The sequence below is a fragment of the Gavia stellata genome, chromosome 21 (assembly GCF_030936135.1).
Source record: "Gavia stellata isolate bGavSte3 chromosome 21, bGavSte3.hap2, whole genome shotgun sequence".
Taxonomy (NCBI): Eukaryota; Metazoa; Chordata; class Aves; order Gaviiformes; family Gaviidae; genus Gavia; species Gavia stellata.
In genome coordinates, this window is record NC_082614.1 from 7,197,940 (window position 1) to 7,219,213 (window position 21,274).

General features: G+C 37.6%; 2 protein-coding genes across 2 annotated transcripts in view; both read left to right on the plus strand.

The window, feature by feature from the left end:
• LOC104260017 (septin-2) overlaps positions 1-12,780 on the plus strand; it is a 31,133-nt gene extending 18,353 nt beyond the window's left edge. The window contains exons 8-12 of the mRNA XM_059827669.1: positions 2,495-2,596; positions 3,421-3,566; positions 4,617-4,700; positions 5,701-5,758; positions 12,712-12,780. Of these exons, the coding sequence (XP_059683652.1) occupies positions 2,495-2,596; positions 3,421-3,566; positions 4,617-4,700; positions 5,701-5,758; positions 12,712-12,780 (459 nt within the window). The remainder of the gene's footprint in view (positions 1-2,494; positions 2,597-3,420; positions 3,567-4,616; positions 4,701-5,700; positions 5,759-12,711) is intronic.
• Positions 12,773-21,274, plus strand: part of SEPTIN5 (septin 5) — a 56,634-nt gene continuing 48,132 nt past the window's right edge. The window contains exon 1 of the mRNA XM_059827667.1: positions 12,773-12,805. Coding sequence (XP_059683650.1) covers positions 12,773-12,805 — 33 coding nt within the window. The remainder of the gene's footprint in view (positions 12,806-21,274) is intronic.

The following is a 21,274-nucleotide window of genomic DNA, read 5'->3' on the forward strand; positions in this document are numbered from 1 at the left end:
TAAGATCTCAGGCAGGTTAAATGTGCTTTCTTGTTTTATGCAGCTACTTAAAGGTATCACACTGCAGCACTGCCCCACCTATCCCAGCTGTGCATCTTTTATTATCATTTGGTGACATTTAGTTATCTTCCATTTTGCAAAGCAATAACAACATGCATTGATTTAAATGTAATTGTGCAAATTTAACTGTCGGTGGCTTACTGGCAATACTTATTCCCAAGTTTCTTCTTTCTTTTAAAAATACTGCCCTCTGTGTTGGTGGGGGCTTATAGTATTTTATTCAGTGTGAGCGCGTGTGTGAATGCGGGGGATGTTTATATACCTGGCAGAAAAACATTGTCATGGGAATAACTGTGGTTCATACATGGTCATTCCTCTTCTAATGGTGTGAGGGATTGTTTTATTTTAAACAGCTGTTTAATAATCAAGCTCTGGTTGAACAAGTTTTATTTATACTGTAGCTATCAGTTGCCATCACGACAGAGGACTGAGGAACCCAACAGTACTACGGGAAGGTTCATTAAGACCTCTTGTCCATTTGAAGTCTAGTTGTGTTTGTATTATCAAGTTAATGACCAGTTATATATATAGTAATGACAGCACAAGTCCTTACATAGGCTTTTCTGAATGTTTTTATGATACTTCAAACCCGTCCCCCCCCGCCCTGATTTTGCCCAAACTTTGTCTACTATAAAATTCCATCACTGCACTAGTGGTGCTGCTTGGTTCAGGTGCTGGTGGTGGGGTTACAGTTGCAACTTGTTAGGGAATGCTGATCTAGGAAGTTTGCATGGTTAACCTTTTTCTGCTGAGACATCCAAGATCCCTCTGAAGAGAGTTATTGTGGAATCTCGGCATTCTTCATGCTCTCCTCATACCACCACACTTTCTGTAGTGAAAGGAAATCTTGTCAGTGCATTTGGTGGGATTTCTGACTTAAACATTTTTAATATTATGGCAGTGGAAGCATTCTCTTCAGTTTTGAAGAAAGGATTGACTTGTACCACCTTTTGAAACTGCCAAAGGCCTGGAATTATGCTAACTGCTTACCCCTGCAGTGATTTCAGCAGGAATAGAATGTATACAGGAATACAGATAGTGCATTTTTTTATGTTAATCTCAGATATTAGTGACAATAAAGAAAACTGTTTATGGATGTTTTTTCTCTTAGTGCATTTTGAATAACTTTCTCTAGTTGAAGTGGATAAACTTTTGTCTTTTTGATTCAAGAGACAATAGGCACTGTTTTTTAAATTTTTGTACATATCAAATACATGAAAATATACTTTGACATGAGCTGCATGGTTTTGATGCTGTAATGAATCCCTTCTACAAATCCATTGCTTCTACTTACTTATTTCATATTAACTTCACTTTGGTTTTGTCTGCTTCTGTATTATGCTCCATGTAAATCTTCTGAGTTTTCTTAATGATTTACTTGCTGTGTTTTCTAAAAATACATTATCTTATGTGCCTTTTTTAAAATCTTTAAGTCTGTGTTATTTGGCACTGTGGACATTGAGTCAAGTGCATATTTGTTAGTCTTCAAAAAGTCCTGTGCAAGAGTGCATTGTATTACAAATATTTTATTAGTTATGCAGCTAACATTCATAGTAAATAGTGTTCTAATTCTGATGTCTATTGCCTGAGTACAGCTACAGATTGTTGCCTAAAGGCCTTGATTGCATGTTGATATATTTATTTCAAATCTTTATTTCAGTATCACTGCACAAAAATATGCTAGTTAAGGTCCTATGCAAAGAAATACACATTAGGAATGTCACAAAATGCATTTAGTCAGTGAGTGTTTCTCTTTGGACAGACGGGTGAGCTGCTGTTTGTGTTCAGCCATATCTGATTTTGCAGATATCACAGATCACAAACAGTTTAATTCAGAAGTAATCTCAGCAAATGTTTTGGCTTTTTAAAATGCCTGTTAGTAAGCTCTTTAAATGAGAACCTCTGTAGTTAGCAAATCCCAGCAATGTTTTTAAGCTACTTTTTTTGCAATAGTAAGATAAAATCTTTACAATCCAACCAGGCCTAGTGTAGGCTTCCTTTCTTCATTTTAAGGATGTCATTGATTTCCCACTTAGTATTCCTTTCTTACATCTCAAAACATGTAGGTTGCTTGCTGAGTGCTTTTATACCTTGAACTGTTCTTTCTAGGATATTTGTGGACTCAAGGTTCAAGTCTCTATTGAATGAATGAAAATGAAAAATGCTGGGTGTTTTTCTTCATAGGTAGAATGAAATTAATGCCATGTAAGATAGTCTTGTAGGACATAAACTAATTTGGTAGTACATAAACTCAAAGCATAAATAATGGCAATTTCTGTTAATGATTTTTTCTAAGCATTATCAAACTACTTAAAGCAGAAAAACATTCTGAGTTTAAATGTGACAGACTAGTAAATCAACTGTATATATTTTTAACTTAATACCTCTTCAATGAAATAAGAATTTATTATTCTTCCTTTTTTGTAAACTTCAGGTTCTGGATGAGATTTCTGAACATGGCATTAGGATTTATCAGCTCCCTGATGCAGATTCTGATGAAGATGAGGAGTTTAAAGAACAAACCAGAGTTTTAAAGGCAAGTTTCACTCCTAATTTATTGTTTTGCTGCAGTAGTTCTTCAAACCTACAGGATACTTAAAGGTACTTTATTCCTTTATAACGTGTTGAAAATTCAAGTTTTCTTTGTATGTTGACTCTGAATTATAATCCTTTTTATTCCAGTCTCTGCTTCATTGGAGTTCCAAACGTAGCGTGTTGTGACTTTCTTTTCTTTTAAATGTAAGCAACTCTTCACCAAGAACTGTGACTTGCAGTCTGTTTCTGACTAAAACCTGCAAAAAACCCGTGCAAGCAAAGAGAGTGTGTGTGTGCGCGCGCGCTGTGGTTACTATACTAATTAACAACTTTCCCCTCATTAGGGCAGGTAATAAAGGTTTTACTGAAGTCATTTCCTCTTTGTGCTATGATACTTGCAAAGGTGCTTGAAGAATGTATCTGAAGTTCTCTCTCTAGCTGCTTTAATTTGTATCTGAAGTATGTTTCTGTTGGCTGTTTTCCATGTGTGATGATACGTCAGATGACACATTATGCCCAAACTGTACTTAAACAACAGTCAAGTGTTCCTAAAGCAAAGTGTCATTTCCTTTTGTGCCTTTGTTAAGACAAACTGATCCTGACAAAACTACAGGTGTTAATAATGAGAGGTTGCATTGCCTAGATTAGGATTTGTTGGTTTTCTGATGTGGAAGGATTTTAGCAGAGTGCATTTGTCAACATTTCTTTTCCCCCTCTCCTGTCTGTTACTTAAGTCTTTGTGCTTTCTTTAAAAGAAAAGCAAACCACAAAAAAAGTAACCTGTCAAAAACAAAACAGTAACTTGTTTTGCTCTGTCTCAACTAGGCTAGCATTCCCTTTGCTGTTATTGGATCCAATCAACTTATTGAGGTGAAAGGGAAAAAAATCAGAGGCCGTCTCTATCCCTGGGGAGTTGTTGAAGTTGAAAATCCAGAGCACAATGATTTCCTTAAACTGCGCACAATGCTGGTGTGAGTAAGGGTAAAATTATCCCATCTCTTGTGGTGATGTAACTGTTACAATGACTAGAGAGTTATAAAAACATGAACTGCTTGATTCAAAACTAGCTCTGATGGCAGTGTAGAGTGACTTTTTATTGTGTCCACCCCCCTGAGGTTGTTCTGCTGCTGTAATTCTGTGATCTCTGACTTCAGAAAATATTTTCTATATTTTACATTGTCGGATATATGTGACAGTTTTTATGCCTTATGTGAACTGATTTGATGGCTTTACGTATAAATTGACGTTTTATTATAGTGCAGTGGGTGGGGCAGAGAGGCTTTTAAAATATTACTCAGATTGATTAAACTGTGAAGAGTATAATAAAGGCAAAGCTCAGTTTTCTTGGCAGTGTAGGAAATCCTATGTTAACTATGATACCCTGCTTTATGATTTTGGCTGATACGGATATTCTGCTTGTGTAGATGGTTTTAAGTGATTTTTTTTTTTTATGACCTCTTGCTATTGTTGGAAATTGAATTCTGTGGTGTCTTTCTGATTTCAGTCTCTGCTGGGCAGGGATTGCCCTCTGCTGGTCATGGGTAGCAAACATTTTCTTCCTTTTTTTTTTTTTGACCATTGAAAATTGTTAGGCAATGTCAGCTGTTATGTAAGCCAAGGAGCCTCCACCTAGTTCTCAGTTACAAATTATACTTAACAGCACTTAAGGGTCAAAAAACACTTTAGGAATTAAAGTATCTTTCTGAATAACCATCTTCGCAAGGTTCTTAACATTGCAAAGACTGGTATAAACAAGTCCTATAAAGTAATCAGTGAGCAAGAGGAGGACAGCATACTTTGGGTCTTTGAAGAATATTGGTGGGAGGGCACTTAATGTTTACTGGTCTTTAATTCATACACGAAAGCAGTGTTTTGGCTAGCTTTATAGCAGGCTTGGCCTGTAAGGATTATTTTTCCAGTAAATACATCCATTATATAAAACAAAAATAGAAGATAAAAGGGTGTTTTCCTTCCCTTTGACAAGAAAGACAAAGTGTTCAATAGCCCTTTGCATGTTCTAGAACGCACATGCAGGATCTGCAGGAGGTGACCCAAGATTTGCACTACGAGAACTTCCGTTCAGAGAGGCTAAAACGAACTGGCAAGTAAGTATGTGTGTGCCTTTGGGCTCTGCAGCTTGTGAGTCTCTTCTTTTTCCACTGTGACATTGGACTTGTTGTTCCTTGTAACTAGTCCCACCTGTATCTAATTCTTTCTCATGAGATTTCAATCTATGGACTTACTGAAATTTGTGTGAAATGCTCTTGAAGAGGAGTAATAGGTAGTGAAGTGCTGAGCTTATGAACAGCTGTTCTTGGTTTTGTATCCATTCCCTTTTCTCTATGCTTTTCATTGGAGCGTGCATAAAGTAGTGGGCTGCAAGCAAGATAGGTTTTTATTTAATGATGTCTACTTGTAAAAAATAAACTCTAGTGGGCACATTAAATGGGTCCCAGCCTATCTGATTAGGTAGGATGTTGCTTCTCCAGTTATTGCAGGACTGACATGGTGGCTATTGTCTTGCTCCTTCATATAGAGCTAGAGAGAGAAGTTTAGACCAAGCAGTCTTTTTTTGGTAATGTGTGGGGTTTTTTTGTGGTGTTTTTCTTCTTTTTTTCTTGGTAAGGTTTCTGTCCTTGGCAACTTAATGCAAAAAATCATCATCTACCTGTGCTGCATCTTTTTTGATAGCAACTTACTCTTGTCCTGACTTTACTTGTTCTTTGAGTATTCAGACAAGCATTTTGATCTTAAAGAAGAAAGGAAATAGCCTACACAGCTTTTTAATGGTTGATTATTTTTATTTTTTTTTGGGACCATGTATAGATAGTGGAGGGAATCTCTCGATTAGAGTAAATAGCAAAAAATCCTCATAGCAGTGAAGAATTGAATTTTAAGAAAAGGAGAGTGAGTAACAGGAGTCTATGAGGTAAAGATGGTGTTTTACAAAAGGGAAGCATGGGTTTAAGAATGTTCTAATTTCCCCTGTGCAGAAGCATATAGACTTTGTTGTTGTTATATTTGCTGAAATATGAGCCTTGAATCCGTTCTTGGAGATTTTGACTTCTGTATCTTATACCATCAATGCATTCTTTTGTTCAATAGGCCTGTTGAAGAAGAAGTGGTAGACAAGGATAGAATCCTTCAGCAGAAAGAGGCTGAGGTAAGAGGGAGATTCTAAAACTGTTGTTCTTTAATATAACGTGCTGTGTTCCAATTTCAGTATTCTACGTCAACTACTGCCTACGGAGTGTAAGATTTGAGTTGTGAAGAATGACAGACCTAATCTGAACATACAAGTTACCTATACAAAGTGTTCTGTTTATAGTCACTTGCATATTGTGGATGGTAGGTAGCACGCGGACTCTTGGTTGTAGGCTGGGTATTTATCACTTCCAGTTTGTATGATAATTTTCCATAAGGATAGTTGCTATTTTTTAAGTATTGAAATCAGTTTATGTTTGTCAGCTACATATGCTGCTTTAAACTTAGTATGTTGGGGTAGACTGATAATCTGATATCATTTCAGATGTGCATGGCTTACTACAAGCATGTTACCAGTAAATTTCTTATGTATTGTGGCTATGGAGTGGAAAAAGGTTGTTGAGTCTTAAAAATACCATGATATAATTAATGCATGCTTCTGCATCTTTATCTTGACTTGCAGTAAAATTCATAGTGTTTCTGTTGTACCAGTCAACTTACGGATTTGATGTTTTCAATCTCTGATTTCTTACTCTGGTTTCAAGTTAGTACTAGGCCTTCCAACTTAACATTTTTATGCTGAAGTTCTAAAGATTTGGAGATTTTTTGCCTAGTATTTAAATTCAAGTAGTATACTGCCAATGCTTATGACTGCTTGCATTGTGAATACTTAAGACTTGCTGCCAATTGGAAGATAGTGTTTTCTCTGTTTATCCTTCTTTTATCCAATTCAGCTTGGATCCAAATCCATAAATGGAGGAAGGCATGATTTAAAAGATCAATGCATATATGCAGTGATTTGGAGTAAGAAACAAAAAACTACAAGCAGTTTTATGTGTTTCCGAGGCGAAAGATTCGGACTCCCATACATGGAAATTTTTGGAATATAGTTACTTCGGTCTGTGCATTTCCTTTTTCCTTTACAGCATCCATATTTAAAAATAACTAACCGTGGTTAGCTATCAGCTAACCCTGGCATGTTGACATAAATAGCAAACAACTTTCCTTAAAGGAAGTGCAGAAGCAGCTGATCCATAACTAGTAGTTAGTAATATGAATTACTGCAGATTAAATGAGGTGCATCTTTATCACTGTATAACTTAATTTCAGTAACATAAGCATGCTTGATGGCCATGCACTTATGAGAGTGGAACTTGTGCAAGTATTCTATACACAAATTAACTGCCTCCCGTTTACTGATGTGTATGCGAAACAACAGTAGACCATCAGCTGATAGCCAGGAATACTAGATGCCTTGAAAATGTCAGAAGCATTGTTTGGAAATGTTTTATTTTTTTTCTTTTATTGTTCTTAATACTTCCAAGATTCAGGCAGTAGACTTAGAGAATTTAAGTCGTAACTGTTTCTCCTGTTATTTGAACTATATAAATTGTACATGTCTGGTAGTTAAGTAGAAACTTGGGTATCCTCATAGAACTATTTGTCTTAAGGCTTACATCTGAAAAAAAAATCTTGTAACTGTTTCCCCTGGAAACTGTTGATATGGCAGGCACATTATTATATACTGGTCTGTTCTGATGACTCTTGTGTGACTGTGTATATAGCGTTTTATATATATGTATGTAATGTATTTTTTTAATGTAATATGGCTAAAGGGATGAAATCTTGAATTTCTTGGAGGAGAGTCTCTGAAAGTTTCCTCTGGGAGTAATCTCTGAATAACTGCTGCTGAAGTTGCAGAGGATTAGGTTAGAACTTGAAAAAACAAATAGATTTTTAAATTTTGCATTCTATTGTCCCAAAGAAATCAAGAGGCTTTGCTGAATCTTCTGTACATAAGCCGGTATGAAATCCCTTCATCTCCGTATCATCCCTAAGGTTCAGACTGGGAAAAGTCTGGGGAGGAAAGAGGCACAGAGGAAATGGGCTTGCATTCCATGGCCTTTGCAGAGAAAACAAATATCCATTTCCCCTCCTGTTTTGCATTCCCATCAGTAACGTTGCTTGAAGTTCTATTTACAGTTTTGCGAGGTTTATATAACCTTGGAAGGAATGAATGCTTGGGCTAGTGCCAGGATCATCTTTATCAAGGCATCACTTTTGCTAAATGATCTTTTATTATGCCAAAGGATGTGGTCCCCAGTTCAGCAATTTGGAATTGCTAATCTGTCATTTTGGATTTATTGCTCAGTCTGGTTGTGCTTTTTGCTCATTTGCAAGTGATGACCTGTTTTTCTGAGCTGGGAATTGAAAATAAGAATAAAGGTATCCCATGTTCCTTACCGTATATATGCCGCAGTTCAGATTATTTTGATGTGTGGGCACAAACTTAAAGTTTGTAGTGTTGTGCCATACTCTTCCTACTCTGAAAATATCTCATAGTAAAAACCTTTCAAAGTTTTGAGAGGCAATACTTCCAGAAAAATGTTAAGGCGGTGATTACATGAAACAGCAAGGAACAAACTTCCTCTGATTTTTCCAGTGAGCTACCCTGAGGCTTTGGGCAAATCCCTTCGCTACACTGCCTTCAGTGGAGTTGGTCAGCGGTCGGCTGAATATATTAGAATTAATCGCGATGTTGAAATTGTTTTCTCTCTGTCCTTCCACTTTCTGAATGTGTTGAACCCTTTACCAGGTGAGATGAAGACCCCTAGTTTGGTATGGGAGTCAGTGGGGGGACAGCCTGCAGTGATGAACGCTTACGTGTGCAGGTAACTGCCTGGTATTGCAGGTATTTGTGTAAGTGTTTTCTTGAAAGATAAGGTGAAAAGTTTTATGTGGAGAGATAGCATGACTCCTGATGAAGGTCTGCAGACCTGAGGGGAATAAAAACGGCTCTAAGGTTTAATTTGTGTTGTGGAATGCTGGTACCTAGTGCAAGGGGAAGGAGACATGGTTTATGCAGAATGCTTGAGCCTTCCTCTGTGAAGTGATGTACTCTCAGTCCTGGGAGAACATCATGAGAAGAAAACCCTTAGTAAGCAGTTAGCAGTGGGAATCCCTTGGGAGCTGGAATGAGGAACAACTTTTTTTTTTGGAGTAATTGCTTCTTTTTTTGTCCTTTTGACTTGTTCCGTGAAAGAACAATGCTTGCTGCCCGTGTAGTGCAATGGCTGTGGCCATAGTGACGTCTGCTATTTATAATGTCAATGTGTCCTATGAAAGACACTTATCTCGATGGTAGCCCCTTTTCCAATATAGTAACTTTGTCAGGAGTATTTTTCTTGTCTTCAGTTAACAAGATTAGTTGTACTTTTTCGTATTGGAAGTATTTTTAACCGACAGAAACTGTCACGGGAACATTCTGGTGTACTAGAAAATCCATTTGGGCAGAAATAATCGTACTTGGTGTGGGGAAGGGAAGCGTGTCAGTGGGAAGTAGATATTGTTCGGTTTTGAACATTTCTTTTCCTGTGGTATCTGTGGGGTTGTCACTGAAAAGCCACCCACCTTGTTCAGACAGGAGTAGTACTTGTTGGTATTCTGGGAAAAACACACTACAGCTGAAATCTTGTAGGTAAAGCAAAGCTGTGCATCTGTGGCTTCTGTTAATGGCATGGAAACCGTTAGGAAGCTGGATGGTTCACTTTTAACTCTGTAACCTTAACTCTCATTTTAAATGTTTGTTTCCTTTCTGTGTTTCTACAGAAGTTACATGTAGTCACTACCCAGTAGTTACATGATAGTTAGAAGTAAATTGTAGTCCTGACATTAAGTAAACTAAGGTTAAGTTTACTCTTCTGATTTTTGTTATCTGGGAATTCACAGGAATTGTTTGTTTTAAGATTTCTAAACATTGTTTCCTAGCTTCCTTTTCATCATGTGCATTTACCCTATGCTATCGTGTTGTAGTATCCTTTCTTTAGAAGATGAATGCAAGTTCCCTGCAGCATATATTAATGCTGCTCTTACAAGTGAGAGGGTTTACTGCTGAGCAAGATCAAAGTCATGGTGTGCACTTGATGCTTGCAATCCCCAATAGCGAAGGGAACACAGATGTTGATATGACATCAATTTCAGTCTTTTGTGTAATCTTTTACATTCACCTTTATTAAGAGGAAAGATTGTTTCTGTCTATGCAGTAAGTTTAGTAAAGTGAAGACACACGAGATGTTTTTAGCTTGTATTGTAACGTGTAGCAATGGTTCTTATGTCCTGTCCTCTACTTGAAGAGGAGTTGTGGAAGAGACTGACATGGTTACCACTTTGAATACAGTACAGCTAGATTCTTCTTTTTTTAGTTTTAATTTTGCACTCAAGCTGACAGAATTCTTACTGTGCAAATGATTTTCTCGCCAAGATATTTGTGTGCATTCTCCCTAAGTTCAGTTATTACCTCTAAGTTTAGCCCTGTAGTTACGCAGCCAGGTTTTAGTGTGGGGTATCTATCATTACTCATAGGTTGTCTGCTAAGAATACTGTTATGAAATTGATAGTTATGTGTTTGCTTAGAGCTCTTGAGAAGCCACAGTTTTACAGCAGAAAGCAACCCTTCTGGATTGTTTGCATATCAAATGCTCAACAAAAACCAAACCAAAATGCATATGTAGCCCAGGATGCAGTGAAAAAGATAGGTGTGCTTGAGTACCTTTTTATTTTTATTTTCTTTTTTTTTTTTGCCAACTTTCCGTATGAAAAGGAAACTTCAATGACAACTTACCTACTGATGGCCATAGGACACAACAGTGTGCCTAGTTTTTTTAACAGGCTTTATGCCTGGAAGTTTTTCTACTGAATTATGCTAAAATAGCTTCAGAAACTTGCCATTATTTAGCTAATAGATGAGACTAACACTCCAGCAGTAGATCTCAGAAACACCACATGAAAATGGAAAAGGAAGATCTTCTTACAATCTGAATGTTAGAGCAGAGTAGGTTTCCTAGTGCTTTTGTCCTACTTTACATTTGAGTCATATGCAGCATCTGATTTCTTTCATGGTGTGGGCATATTTTTATCAATTAAGGTTAAGAAAATGTGAGACTAGATGCTGTATTTAAGTCTTAAAATATGATGTTGACTATTAGCAGAACGCTGCGTTTGAGCAATCACCATAATACATGTGCAGCAGTATCTTCCCCTGTGATTACTGAATGGTTGCTATTTTGGGAATGTTTCATGGCTCAGCTTGGAGTGCTCTTGGGAAAGCTCAAGTAGGCGAGCTTCCAAAAAGCTAGTTTTGTTCTGATGGTAAATCTGCAGAGAGGCAGTTCAAAAGACCAGGTGTCTTACATTTTTACAAGTTGATCTTTGAAACTTTTCTTGGACCATGGAATCTATGCAGCTCTTATTTATGAGATTTTCTGCTTTTTTTTTTTCCCCTCCTTCCTGCAGCATTATGCCATCTTTTTTGATCAGAAGCTTTTTGTTTTAAGTGTTTAGCAGAAAGATGTAGATGGGTATCTAATAATCATTACAGACTTAGCTGTACCTCATGCTGTTCCTGTGTCAATCTCCTTCTGTCAGACTGTGTCTGTGCTGCAGTCACAGGGACCTGAATTAGCCTCTACTGAACCCTGTGGTGCTGCAGCAAGAGGATAGGTACCAGTATATAAGCCAGCTAGTTTTAGGCAAGCTCAGTTATCTCTGGCTATGCTGCAAGCTCTGCACTTCAGTTTCTTACTCTTGCCCAAATCTGTGTCTGAGGCCAGGCAAGAAAAAGGCATCTGCAATTAATTTTTCGCTATTCTGTGATGTTTCTTTCAGTTTTACTTTGGGGGGGGGGGGGGGGAAACCAAACAGCTCAGAACCACATACATGTAGTCAAGCATTTGTCACAGATTCTTTTGTATTGAATCTGATGGAGTAACTAGTTTCATAATAGCTAATGTGGTTGACTGGATGAAAACACAGTATACTTGTGTAAACATAGCAGTGCTTTTTGAGTTGAAGAGTTTCTTTTCTTCGCCCCTCCCTCCCCCCAATAAATGAAAGCAATTTTCTAACTACTTTTTCCTAAAGGGGAAAACAGCTGGATATATTAAAAATGACACAATTATTCTTAGAATAATGAAAACTTGCTATATGAGCCTCAGATTATTACATGATCTCCAGTTTGAGATGGAGTCGTATTTTATACAATGTGCATGGAAATCACAGCCTATTTCTTTTCCAGTTTGTAAGATAGGGCACTTGCAATTGTATGTGGAGCTTCCCCACCTGCATCTGGAAGGAAATACCTAGTCATTTCTAAACCAAATTAGAGGTATCTGCATATAGATTTTGAAAATCTGTATTAGTGTTTCTTGTTCTTTCTTAGGAACATTTATTTAAATTAATGTTATTTTTTTGGAAAAAAAAGCATTATATAACTGGCCTTTTATAAGATGGAAATTAACTTGTAAGTGTCACAAGAAAATGCCTTTAACAAAACAGTTATTTCCAGAAAACGTCATTGTTTAGATGTAAAAATATTGGTGCTTAATATGTTTAGTCTGTCTTTCCAAATTTTGTAAACATCTTTCTATTTTGCTTTTGAAGTAGTTTTAAAATTCTGTCTGCTGTTAACTCTGCAAATTTTTAGCAACAGTATCTGGTTTGCCACAAGATGAGTGTTCATACATGATACTGTGCTTTGAGCACTTGTGTCAGAACAAAGCTGCTTCAGCTCACTCAAGCAGTGTATCTCTGTACACACATAAAGGGCATGTTTTCTTTATTGTAGATTAAATGTTAATACACAGGTCGGCAAGCTTCAAAAGATGTGGATTTTATTGCTTAATTGTCTTTTGTAAGTATTCTTACTAGTCTTTTGTGAAAGTTAGATATAATGCATTAAAGAATCTGAGATGGGAAAAATAAAGTATTCAATCACGTGAATTAATGTAACATTTCCAATTCATAAAGAGGCAAATCGGATCTGCATTCTACCATGGAAGAAAAAGATTTAAAGTTTCCTGGGTTTTGGATTCTTCATGAAATTGTTTTAAACACATGGGTGTTTTTCTCTTCCAGCTGCGCCGCATGCAAGAGATGATTGCACAGATGCAAGCCCAAATGAGGATGAAGCCTGGTGATGATTAAGATGCTTAACATCTGTATGCATCAGGTATGACTTTTCTGACTTGTTTACTCCTCTTACATAAGATTTTTACAATGATTATTGTTAATTTTGTACTTTGGACTTGCTTTTACAGTACTTATAGAAAAAATTGAGTGATGTTCTGGGTAGACTAGGAAAAAAGATCTATGTAGATGTTACCTTTCCAGCTGTTTTTAAGACCTGTAAATGCTTATCTTCGGTGTCTTATTTTTGGATCAGCTGGCTTTGTTTCTGTTAGCAAAAGCTGCTCAGAAAATTATTTTGACTATATATTAAAAAAAGGTTAGGGTGTTTTGGCGTGTGTAGGCTGTTGAATTTATAGCAGTTCTTTCAAAGAAACAAACCAAATTTTAGACAAACAGGTTACGTGTATTGAATACAGACTCCCTTGATGTCATGTGAGATATATTAAGTGAGATCAGAGTGAGTTAAGAAAAAAAAATTATAGTAGCAAATATTCATGCTTTTTTCAGAATGCAGCTCTTTTGGCGTATTTTTTTCTTTTAAATGCAAGAATAAAAAAATAGAAGGATATGAGGAGTCTTGTTGCTTAATACTTCAGTTTAATACTGTAGTTGTGATTGCTGGTCTTCTGGAATGTAAAGCTTGAATAAAATGGATTATATTATCCCTTATGACCTTGTGGCAGCTGCCAACATTCCAAGCCTAAAATAAGGAGATTTTTTTGTTGCCTTTATTTGAACCTTCAGTCTTCCTGTTTATATTTTTTAAAAAAGTCTCCTAAGGAATAAATTTATTCACTAGATTCCTATTTAAGCAGATGTTGATGGTTTTACTGGTATGTGCACTGTGATCTTTGAGTGAATTAGTTAAGGGGAAAAAAGTAATTCAAACTCAGGTTTCTTACTGTCACAATTCCAAGTCTTGCAGATAGAGGAGTCTTCACATCATGTCTTCCAACTTCCATACTAAGATAAGTTCTCCCAGAGTTGGAAATCTAAACATTGAGGATAATTTTGTGGCTGACCATGCAGTGTAAGTGATAGCAGTGTCTGACATAAAGCTCTCACTTCCCCAGACAGGAGCTGGTAATTATGCAGCCTGCTAAATATTTTAGTCTGAGCTGAAGGTCCCAAGTTTTCATGGTGACTTTGTTATCATATGGCCAAACTCGGATAGCTTGTGAAAATGGCTGGTTGATGCAGGAAACCTTACGTAGTGTAAATTATTATTACTGTTTTTTTGCAAGGCAGCTCAAGTCTTTCTGCGGCTTACAAATCACATTTCATCACATGGCACCCTTTAAACTGACACTTGGTGAGAAAAAAAAAAAGCACCCTAAATCTAACGGGCTTGTGTATAGCTGTTGCTTGCAGAGCACAGGATGGCAAATGATCCAAATATGTTCAGAGCTCTTGCTTCATTTCCTAGATACTGGATTTACTGTGCGATCAGTATCTGAGGGCTAATAGGCTGCAGTATTCCCACTAACGGTTAGCCAGTAATGGGACCAGAATTCCCTGTGTTTCACAGGTTCTGGCAATACTGGATATGGTATTTATAAAAACAAATTGGAGCATAGTTTGTCCCCGGCTCAGTTTGCAGCCATGGATACGTAAGTAAACAGAGTTCTGAGCATGCTCATGTGTGTCCAAGTGAAATGTTATTTTGTAGATACTTTACATTGCTTATCTGGAATACATCTTGGACCACTAAATGTGTTAAGCAGGAGAGCTTTGCAGATTTAATTAAGTGTCCACATGATCTTGTTGATTTAGTTTGCACTACATCTTGAAGTTAGTTGGTCTGAAATGCTGAACGTGAACAAATTTGAGAAGGATTTGAATGAGATCTTCATATGTGGAGGTCCTGCTGTTTCTTTGGAATCTGCTAAACTACGTTTCTGCAGCTGCTATGGAAATCATATTGTTTGACAGATTGCTTTCAGGAAAGAATTTTGAGCTTCTTTTTTGTTACCCTTGAGATATTGATTGATAGACTTTTAGCATATTGTGTTAGCTAATAGGCACAGTCAGAACTGCAGTTGCAGTCCTGCTAAACCAGAGTGTTACTGTATGATCCTGCCAGCATGCTGAAGTGAATCCTCACCTAGAACTTAGCCTTAGGGAAGTTTCTCTCATGCATCTTAACTGACCTTGCAGTTTAGGAGGAATGATGATTTCGACCTCCAGCATTCCCATGAGATGTATTTACTACATTTTATTGAACTCACTATTTCCAGAGGAACCAGGAAACTTGTAGTTTAACACAGTAGTTAACAAACCAAAATGCCAACAAATTTAAATATACTTTATATCAATCTTTTTGTTCTATTACAGCTTATCTTGAGCATCTCTCAGGTTCTAGTTTTACAAGAACTTTAAAGGATCAGCTCTGCTACCGAAAGCAGTCTCTCCTCCAATTACTCTTTTCCACCCGTACTTATCTTTGTGCTGAGAAAAATATATACCTTTATAGATAATTTATGGAAAAATCAACGTTTTCACTCTTTTTATTTTGTTACATATTTATTGATTTTCTTCAGAAGTCCCTTAAAAATATTTTGCCCTTCATAAAGCACAGATATGAAGATGTTTTCAGATATTTCGGCAAAAGAGAAGTATGGTGTAAATACCTTCATAGATAAGAGCTCGAGAGTAAACAGCAGAAATGTGGTAATATCCAAATATGTGAAATAACCACTTCTGGTTTCAGATGTATTTTGGGGTGGGGAGAAGATTGCTGAATGCTTTGGAGTTTTCTGGAAGGAGTCTGGCATTGCGTAATGATTAAGAAGTGCTAAACTCAAATCCTTGCCAAAAAGACTGATGAGTCTATTATCATGAAGTGCTACACAGGTGGGATGACTGGAAGGTCTGGTTTGCCTGATCCCTTTTGAATAGGGGCATCTTTAAAGGTTTTATGGAAAGAGCAAAAGGAGAATTTACTTCAAGCAGTTTCTTTTACTTTCAAGGCTAGAGTAAGAGAAGCATAAGGGGAGTGACAGAGGCAAAGATTATATGCAGGGAAAATCTTCAAAGTTTCCAAAGAGCATGGACAGATTTCTTGCTGTGGAGAAGTAGAAACCTGACGGGGAATGAAGAGCAGCACTGGTGGAGACTGGGTTAGAAGTAGGAAAGGAAGATGATTTTGGAAACAGTAGTGACCAGTGTGCCAACCTGCAGTTTTTGACAAAAGCCTGTAAGTACAGACTTACTCTACATGTTGGTGGTGATTAATGAGAGCAGCCCTAACAAAGGTGTGTTGACCTACAGTTTTGTCTGTTTCCTCTAAACATTTCATAGCTTCTGTGTACAAACAGTGCCTGTGGAGCTGTTTGTAGCAGTCCGCGTGAAGCATGGTAAAGTCTTCCAAGACAAGCTTCAATTTTTTTCAGGTTTTTTGCTTCTAAAATGCAAGACATTGCTGTAAAGTGTAGGAGCTTATTGATTCTTATATTTAACAGTTCAAATGAAGGACTGGAGAGGAAGGAGCTGGAGGGGTAGAATAAATTACCAAAAAGTAAAACAGATTTAGTTTTATTTGGATACTCCAATACGAAATGCTTTTGAAATAAGCCTGCAGTAATTCCAACAGCATATTTACTAGTTTCTCAACTTGTCTATCTCAGATGAGCAACTATTACAAAAAGCTAGAATTATTTTTTCAAATGAAATGGTTATTGATGGGCGTTTCTTCCCTTTCCTTCTCTGTTTCTGAAAGTGTAGCTCTTTGCAATCTGTTTTCCTCTTGTTATTCTTACAAATCTGGATTGTCTGTCTTCCACTCAGCTTCAAGATCGTACTGGGACAAACCAGTAACAGAAGCCAGGCTATGGAAAACAAATATAGCCAGCTGGAAATGTAGTTATGGTTAGGGAAATGTGTTCAGAAAAAAAACCAAGCATCTTGCACTGAGAATCTGTAGGATGCTGAAAATTCTTTTAGTATAGCTCATGATTTCCACAAGTATTTTAAAGCCTCCTGAGCTCACTAACACTGTTCTGATTCTTGATAAGAACAGTACTAAAGAAACTAAACAGCTAGTTCTTTCTACCAATGAATTGACATCATTTAACAGAACAACACAAAGCATTGTCATAGCAACCAGCCTTCTGAAACGATGCTGCTGAATGCTGAATTGATCTGATAAGAAATGTCATTTGAGGAAGTAAAGATCATGTTGTGGTTTTTGGCAGCTGAAACTGAAAGCCTAGAGAATGTGAAGCTTGGGCAAACATAGCATTTGGAACAACTGCCTGGCACTGCCAGTGGATGTTTCTCTGGCTAGAACCTAGACTAGAAGAGCGCCATCGTTCTCCAGCTCTTTTCAGCTCTTTTAACAGTGGAGTTGTTCAGCAAACCCTGCCTTGATGGGCTAGCACAAGTTTTTGTTTCCCTTAGAGAGCAGACTTCTGATAGTAATTGCCATTTTTCCTCTGCTACTGTACAACTGAAGTGCTGAACTTGTGTGGCTCCATAGGACCTTTAAGTTAAACTTGTATAGAAAGATCTTAGTAGGGTCCTCAAGAGCCACCTTGTAGCTGGTGCCCACCTGACCTTGTGTATAATGTGCAGAGAGCCATATGACAAAGTCATGTTACGGCTTTTAATCCTTGATGTACAGAAGAATAATGTTTTCATTTGAGTTTGTTAATCTAAAAATAATATCTTGCATCTCCCTCTAGTCCATACTGCTCTCAGCTGGTGAAAGAGTCGTGTTCCTGGATTGTAAGTAGAACATAGTAGAAGGCTATGTTGTACTTGGATTGTGACCTTGGCTGTTCTGTAGCATCTTTGTGGACTTTGATAGAAAATAAGTTGTGCCACTCTTCCCAATAGGAGGAAGGTAGCACTTTGTTAAAATTGTAGTCTTCAAAGCATTGTACAGAAAAAATATGTATCATTTAATATGATACGTACAGTCAGCTCTGTAAACCTCCTGTACCTAAGTACTGTCTGTCTTCTGGCTCTTAAAGAATCTTGCTTGGACTTTTATCTGTCTGCATTTTCTGTATGCAAAATTTCCAGGAATTTTTCAGGACCTATTTCTATAAGGAAAATTCTCTCCTAGAAATAGTGGTGTATCATTTCTAACACTCTACAATTTATGCATCTTGAAAAGCACATTCCCATTGAGATCAATTTCCAGAACTGCTATGCTTATAGAGGAGAGAGAAATGGTCCCCCCATCTCCCAAAACACTCTCTACTTTGCAGAGTTAAAAGCCAAAAAAGATTGAAACACCCAATAGCAAGTTTTTCTGATGTTTTCACATAATCGCCCAAATTGTATCTCGATAAATTTTGTCCATAAATGGATTAATGCAAATTGGTTCAATTTTTGCCAAGTCATCCCAGAGAATATAAAACAAAGAGAATATAAAATTCCTAATGGGTCGCTGCAGGAATCTTGTTTTGTGAGGAAATGTCAGGGGTGAGTGGAAATATATTTGTTTGCTTTTCAGTAATGTGCCGATGCCTTGGGAAAGATGAAGTCCACAGTGCAGTGGCTACAGTGGCATTCTCAGTTCTTGTGAATATGTGCAGTGGCACCTTGCACTCTGCCTCTGAGAGGCTTGGTAACCTAGGAATGACACAATTGACATATTTCACCTCTTACTGTATCTCAGTGACACACTGCTGCATCCAATACAGCTGTCGGATGCATATGGGATACAGGGAGTGAGGAGGGATGCTTGCTGCCAGAATTTCTCAAGCATTAGCAGGCCTGAGGAGTGGAGTACGCAGACCTACCAGGTCTGTGCCAAAGCCTGGCATGGTATCACAGGAGACCTGTAAATGCTTCAGACCACCTTTTGCTAAATAAACATTTTCAGAGGAACATTTCTTACAGTTCTAGAGCTTGGAGCCTTGTGTATGTGGCTCAGTGGATATTAACCATATTTGCATATTAAAATAACTGATAAACATTGGATAGCAGTTCAAAGGCCAGTTTTGTAACTTGGTATATACTTGGCTGATGATGTTTGCTATGGAGAGGTATGAGGTGTTGCTACAGACTGGCAGAAGGAAGAGGAACAAACTTGAAGCAGTAAAGTCAACAGAGGATGACTGAAATATCAGAAATCCAAAATATTAGGGGTGTGAGTGACAAAATGAGTCAAAACTAGTTACCAACAAGACATCGGTGTCATCCAATACTCCTTCTTTTTGGAAAGACACCATTTCTCAAGGTTCTTGCTGGTGATTGGACACTCAAAGGGCTGTAGCTACAACATAAAATGGGTGCTATTTGAAGAAAAAGAATTTAGGTCAGTGAGAAAATGTAACTGCTTATAAAACAAATTTCTCTCATTAGGAATCCAAAAGAGTACATGGAGACATGTCAAGTTGCCCTGCATTGAGATGGTGTTCTGGGAAGCAGCTGAGGGGGAGGCAAACCCGTTCCTTCCCAAGGCTTTTGAAACCTTTGCAAATACAGGGGTCTGAGCTGTCTGTCCATGTGCATCACAGTGCAGGTGTATGTAGTGCTATTTAGCGCTACTTACTGAGCAAGTTTTGTTTTAATGGCATACTGGAGAAATGTATTGTATTTCTTAAATAATGGTATGAATTCACATTGCAGATGGGAGGCATTTTTTTAAAGCTATGTATTGGTGAAGGGAGTATGGGGGGCTGTAAGGTTAGTCTAATAAAACTGGAGATCAAATTTGTAAAGAATGGTATCGACCTAATGTATCATAAAATATTGTCTTATAAGGAGATTAGGAAGAAAGAGCAGTGAAATGAATCCACACTGAAAATGCACAAATGTACTTTGCCCAGGTATGTTCTACGAGCATATAAAATGTGGATATTATGTTGCTAGTGCTGGTGACATCAGTGCACAGCTGTGCTTAGAACTCCAGCCTTCATGTTTATTGGAAATTGCAGTCTTTTTGTGAGTCTGAAACATCAGTTACGGTTTCCACTTGAGGTACCTTCTGTAACAGATTAGAGTTAGGCAGGCAATGGCAGAGATTGTTTCTCTTTCACACTCAAAGCAGCAGCGTCGCATAACAGGTTAATTTTGAATTTGAATATTGAATTTGGTTAGCAATATATGGGCTCTGGCTTTAAATGCTGGTTTGCTTGATCTGGTTGTTATCGGAAGTGATGGCCGCCTTAACATGTTAAGTAATTGTGTATTGAACAGAATTTCCACTGTGAGAATGGCAAAGAGCAAAGGACCTTGTTGTCAGCTTTCCTTGCTCCTTATCCCAGCTGTAGTCAGGAAGTGTAGTCTGGATGAGCGTTGCATTGTGCTTTACAAATGAGTTGACAGAACAATGTTTTCTAGGATATTTCTTTTTTTCCATCCCGATGAATGTTTAGATTAAGCTATTTTTTCCTGTTGGGAATGAGTATTTTTGGGACTGGAGAATTTGAGGTGTCTCCCGAGTTCCGAATCTGACACAGCTTCTTAAGCAGGGCCCAATTTTCAGAGAAAGCTGGAATTCTGCTTTCTTTGTAGCAGCCTTTTTGATTGGCAAGTAGCTATAGAGACATCCAAAACTGGTAGTTATTTTTGAAATTACAGACCGGTATCCATTTTTTCAGCCATATGAATACTGCTATATGAATGCTTGAAAAAAATCTGTTTTACCTAAGCAATGTCATAAGACTTGTTTGTGCACGACATCAAACTTGCTGCTTACTTTTAGCCCTGTTTAGATAAGTGGTTTTTGTTTTCCTCACCAGAAGTAATGCTTCATAGAACAGGCTGACTGAGGTTGGTTTCTTGTGTGCCTTGCTGTTGAGACGCACTGTAACGCAGTTCTTGTATTCTTGCAGACGGAGGGGGGTGTGGGTGCTTAAGAAAGTACGTAACTAGAAAGATTCTCATTTATGTGCTCTTATTAGACATTTGTGATAAATATTTGGGGCCCAACTGCATCTGACTCAGCTGATTTAGTTCTAATGCAGGTCCCTGTGATGCAGTAACTGAAATGCCCTGTTCCCTGGATTACGCTGCTTTGCTCGGAGGGGCTCGGGCTGCCCCAAACACTCAGACAGTGGTGAGAGTTTGTCCTTTCTAATGCTCTTTGTTTTCCACTTTTGTTCGCAGCAGTATACAGTTCTCTTAAGTGGATGGGTGCTCTGTTTTCTTTGACCGAATGGTAACGTTCAAATGCAAAAGCTGGATGCCGCAGATCAAGACCTGCATTAAAACAAACACAAAGTCTGAAGATTGTGTTGTAAAATGGCTTGTTTTATATATTCAAAGTTAATCAAGTTATATTGTATCTTTTTTTGATTCTTTTGGTAACACTGTCTTCATACTTATAAACGTGGTTTTATTATCCTTCCTATACCCTTTTATACTGAAACTGATAGAGTACACTGTTTGGACTAGTCATTGTGATGCGTTTAAGGAGTTAATTGTGTATCTACTAGGTTATGCTGAACAGTTTTGTGATTAATACTAAAAGACTTTGTGGCCTGTTTACGGTAAACGTGTGTTTGCACAGTATCATAACTTTCACTTGCCATTTTAAGTCATTGTGTATCGT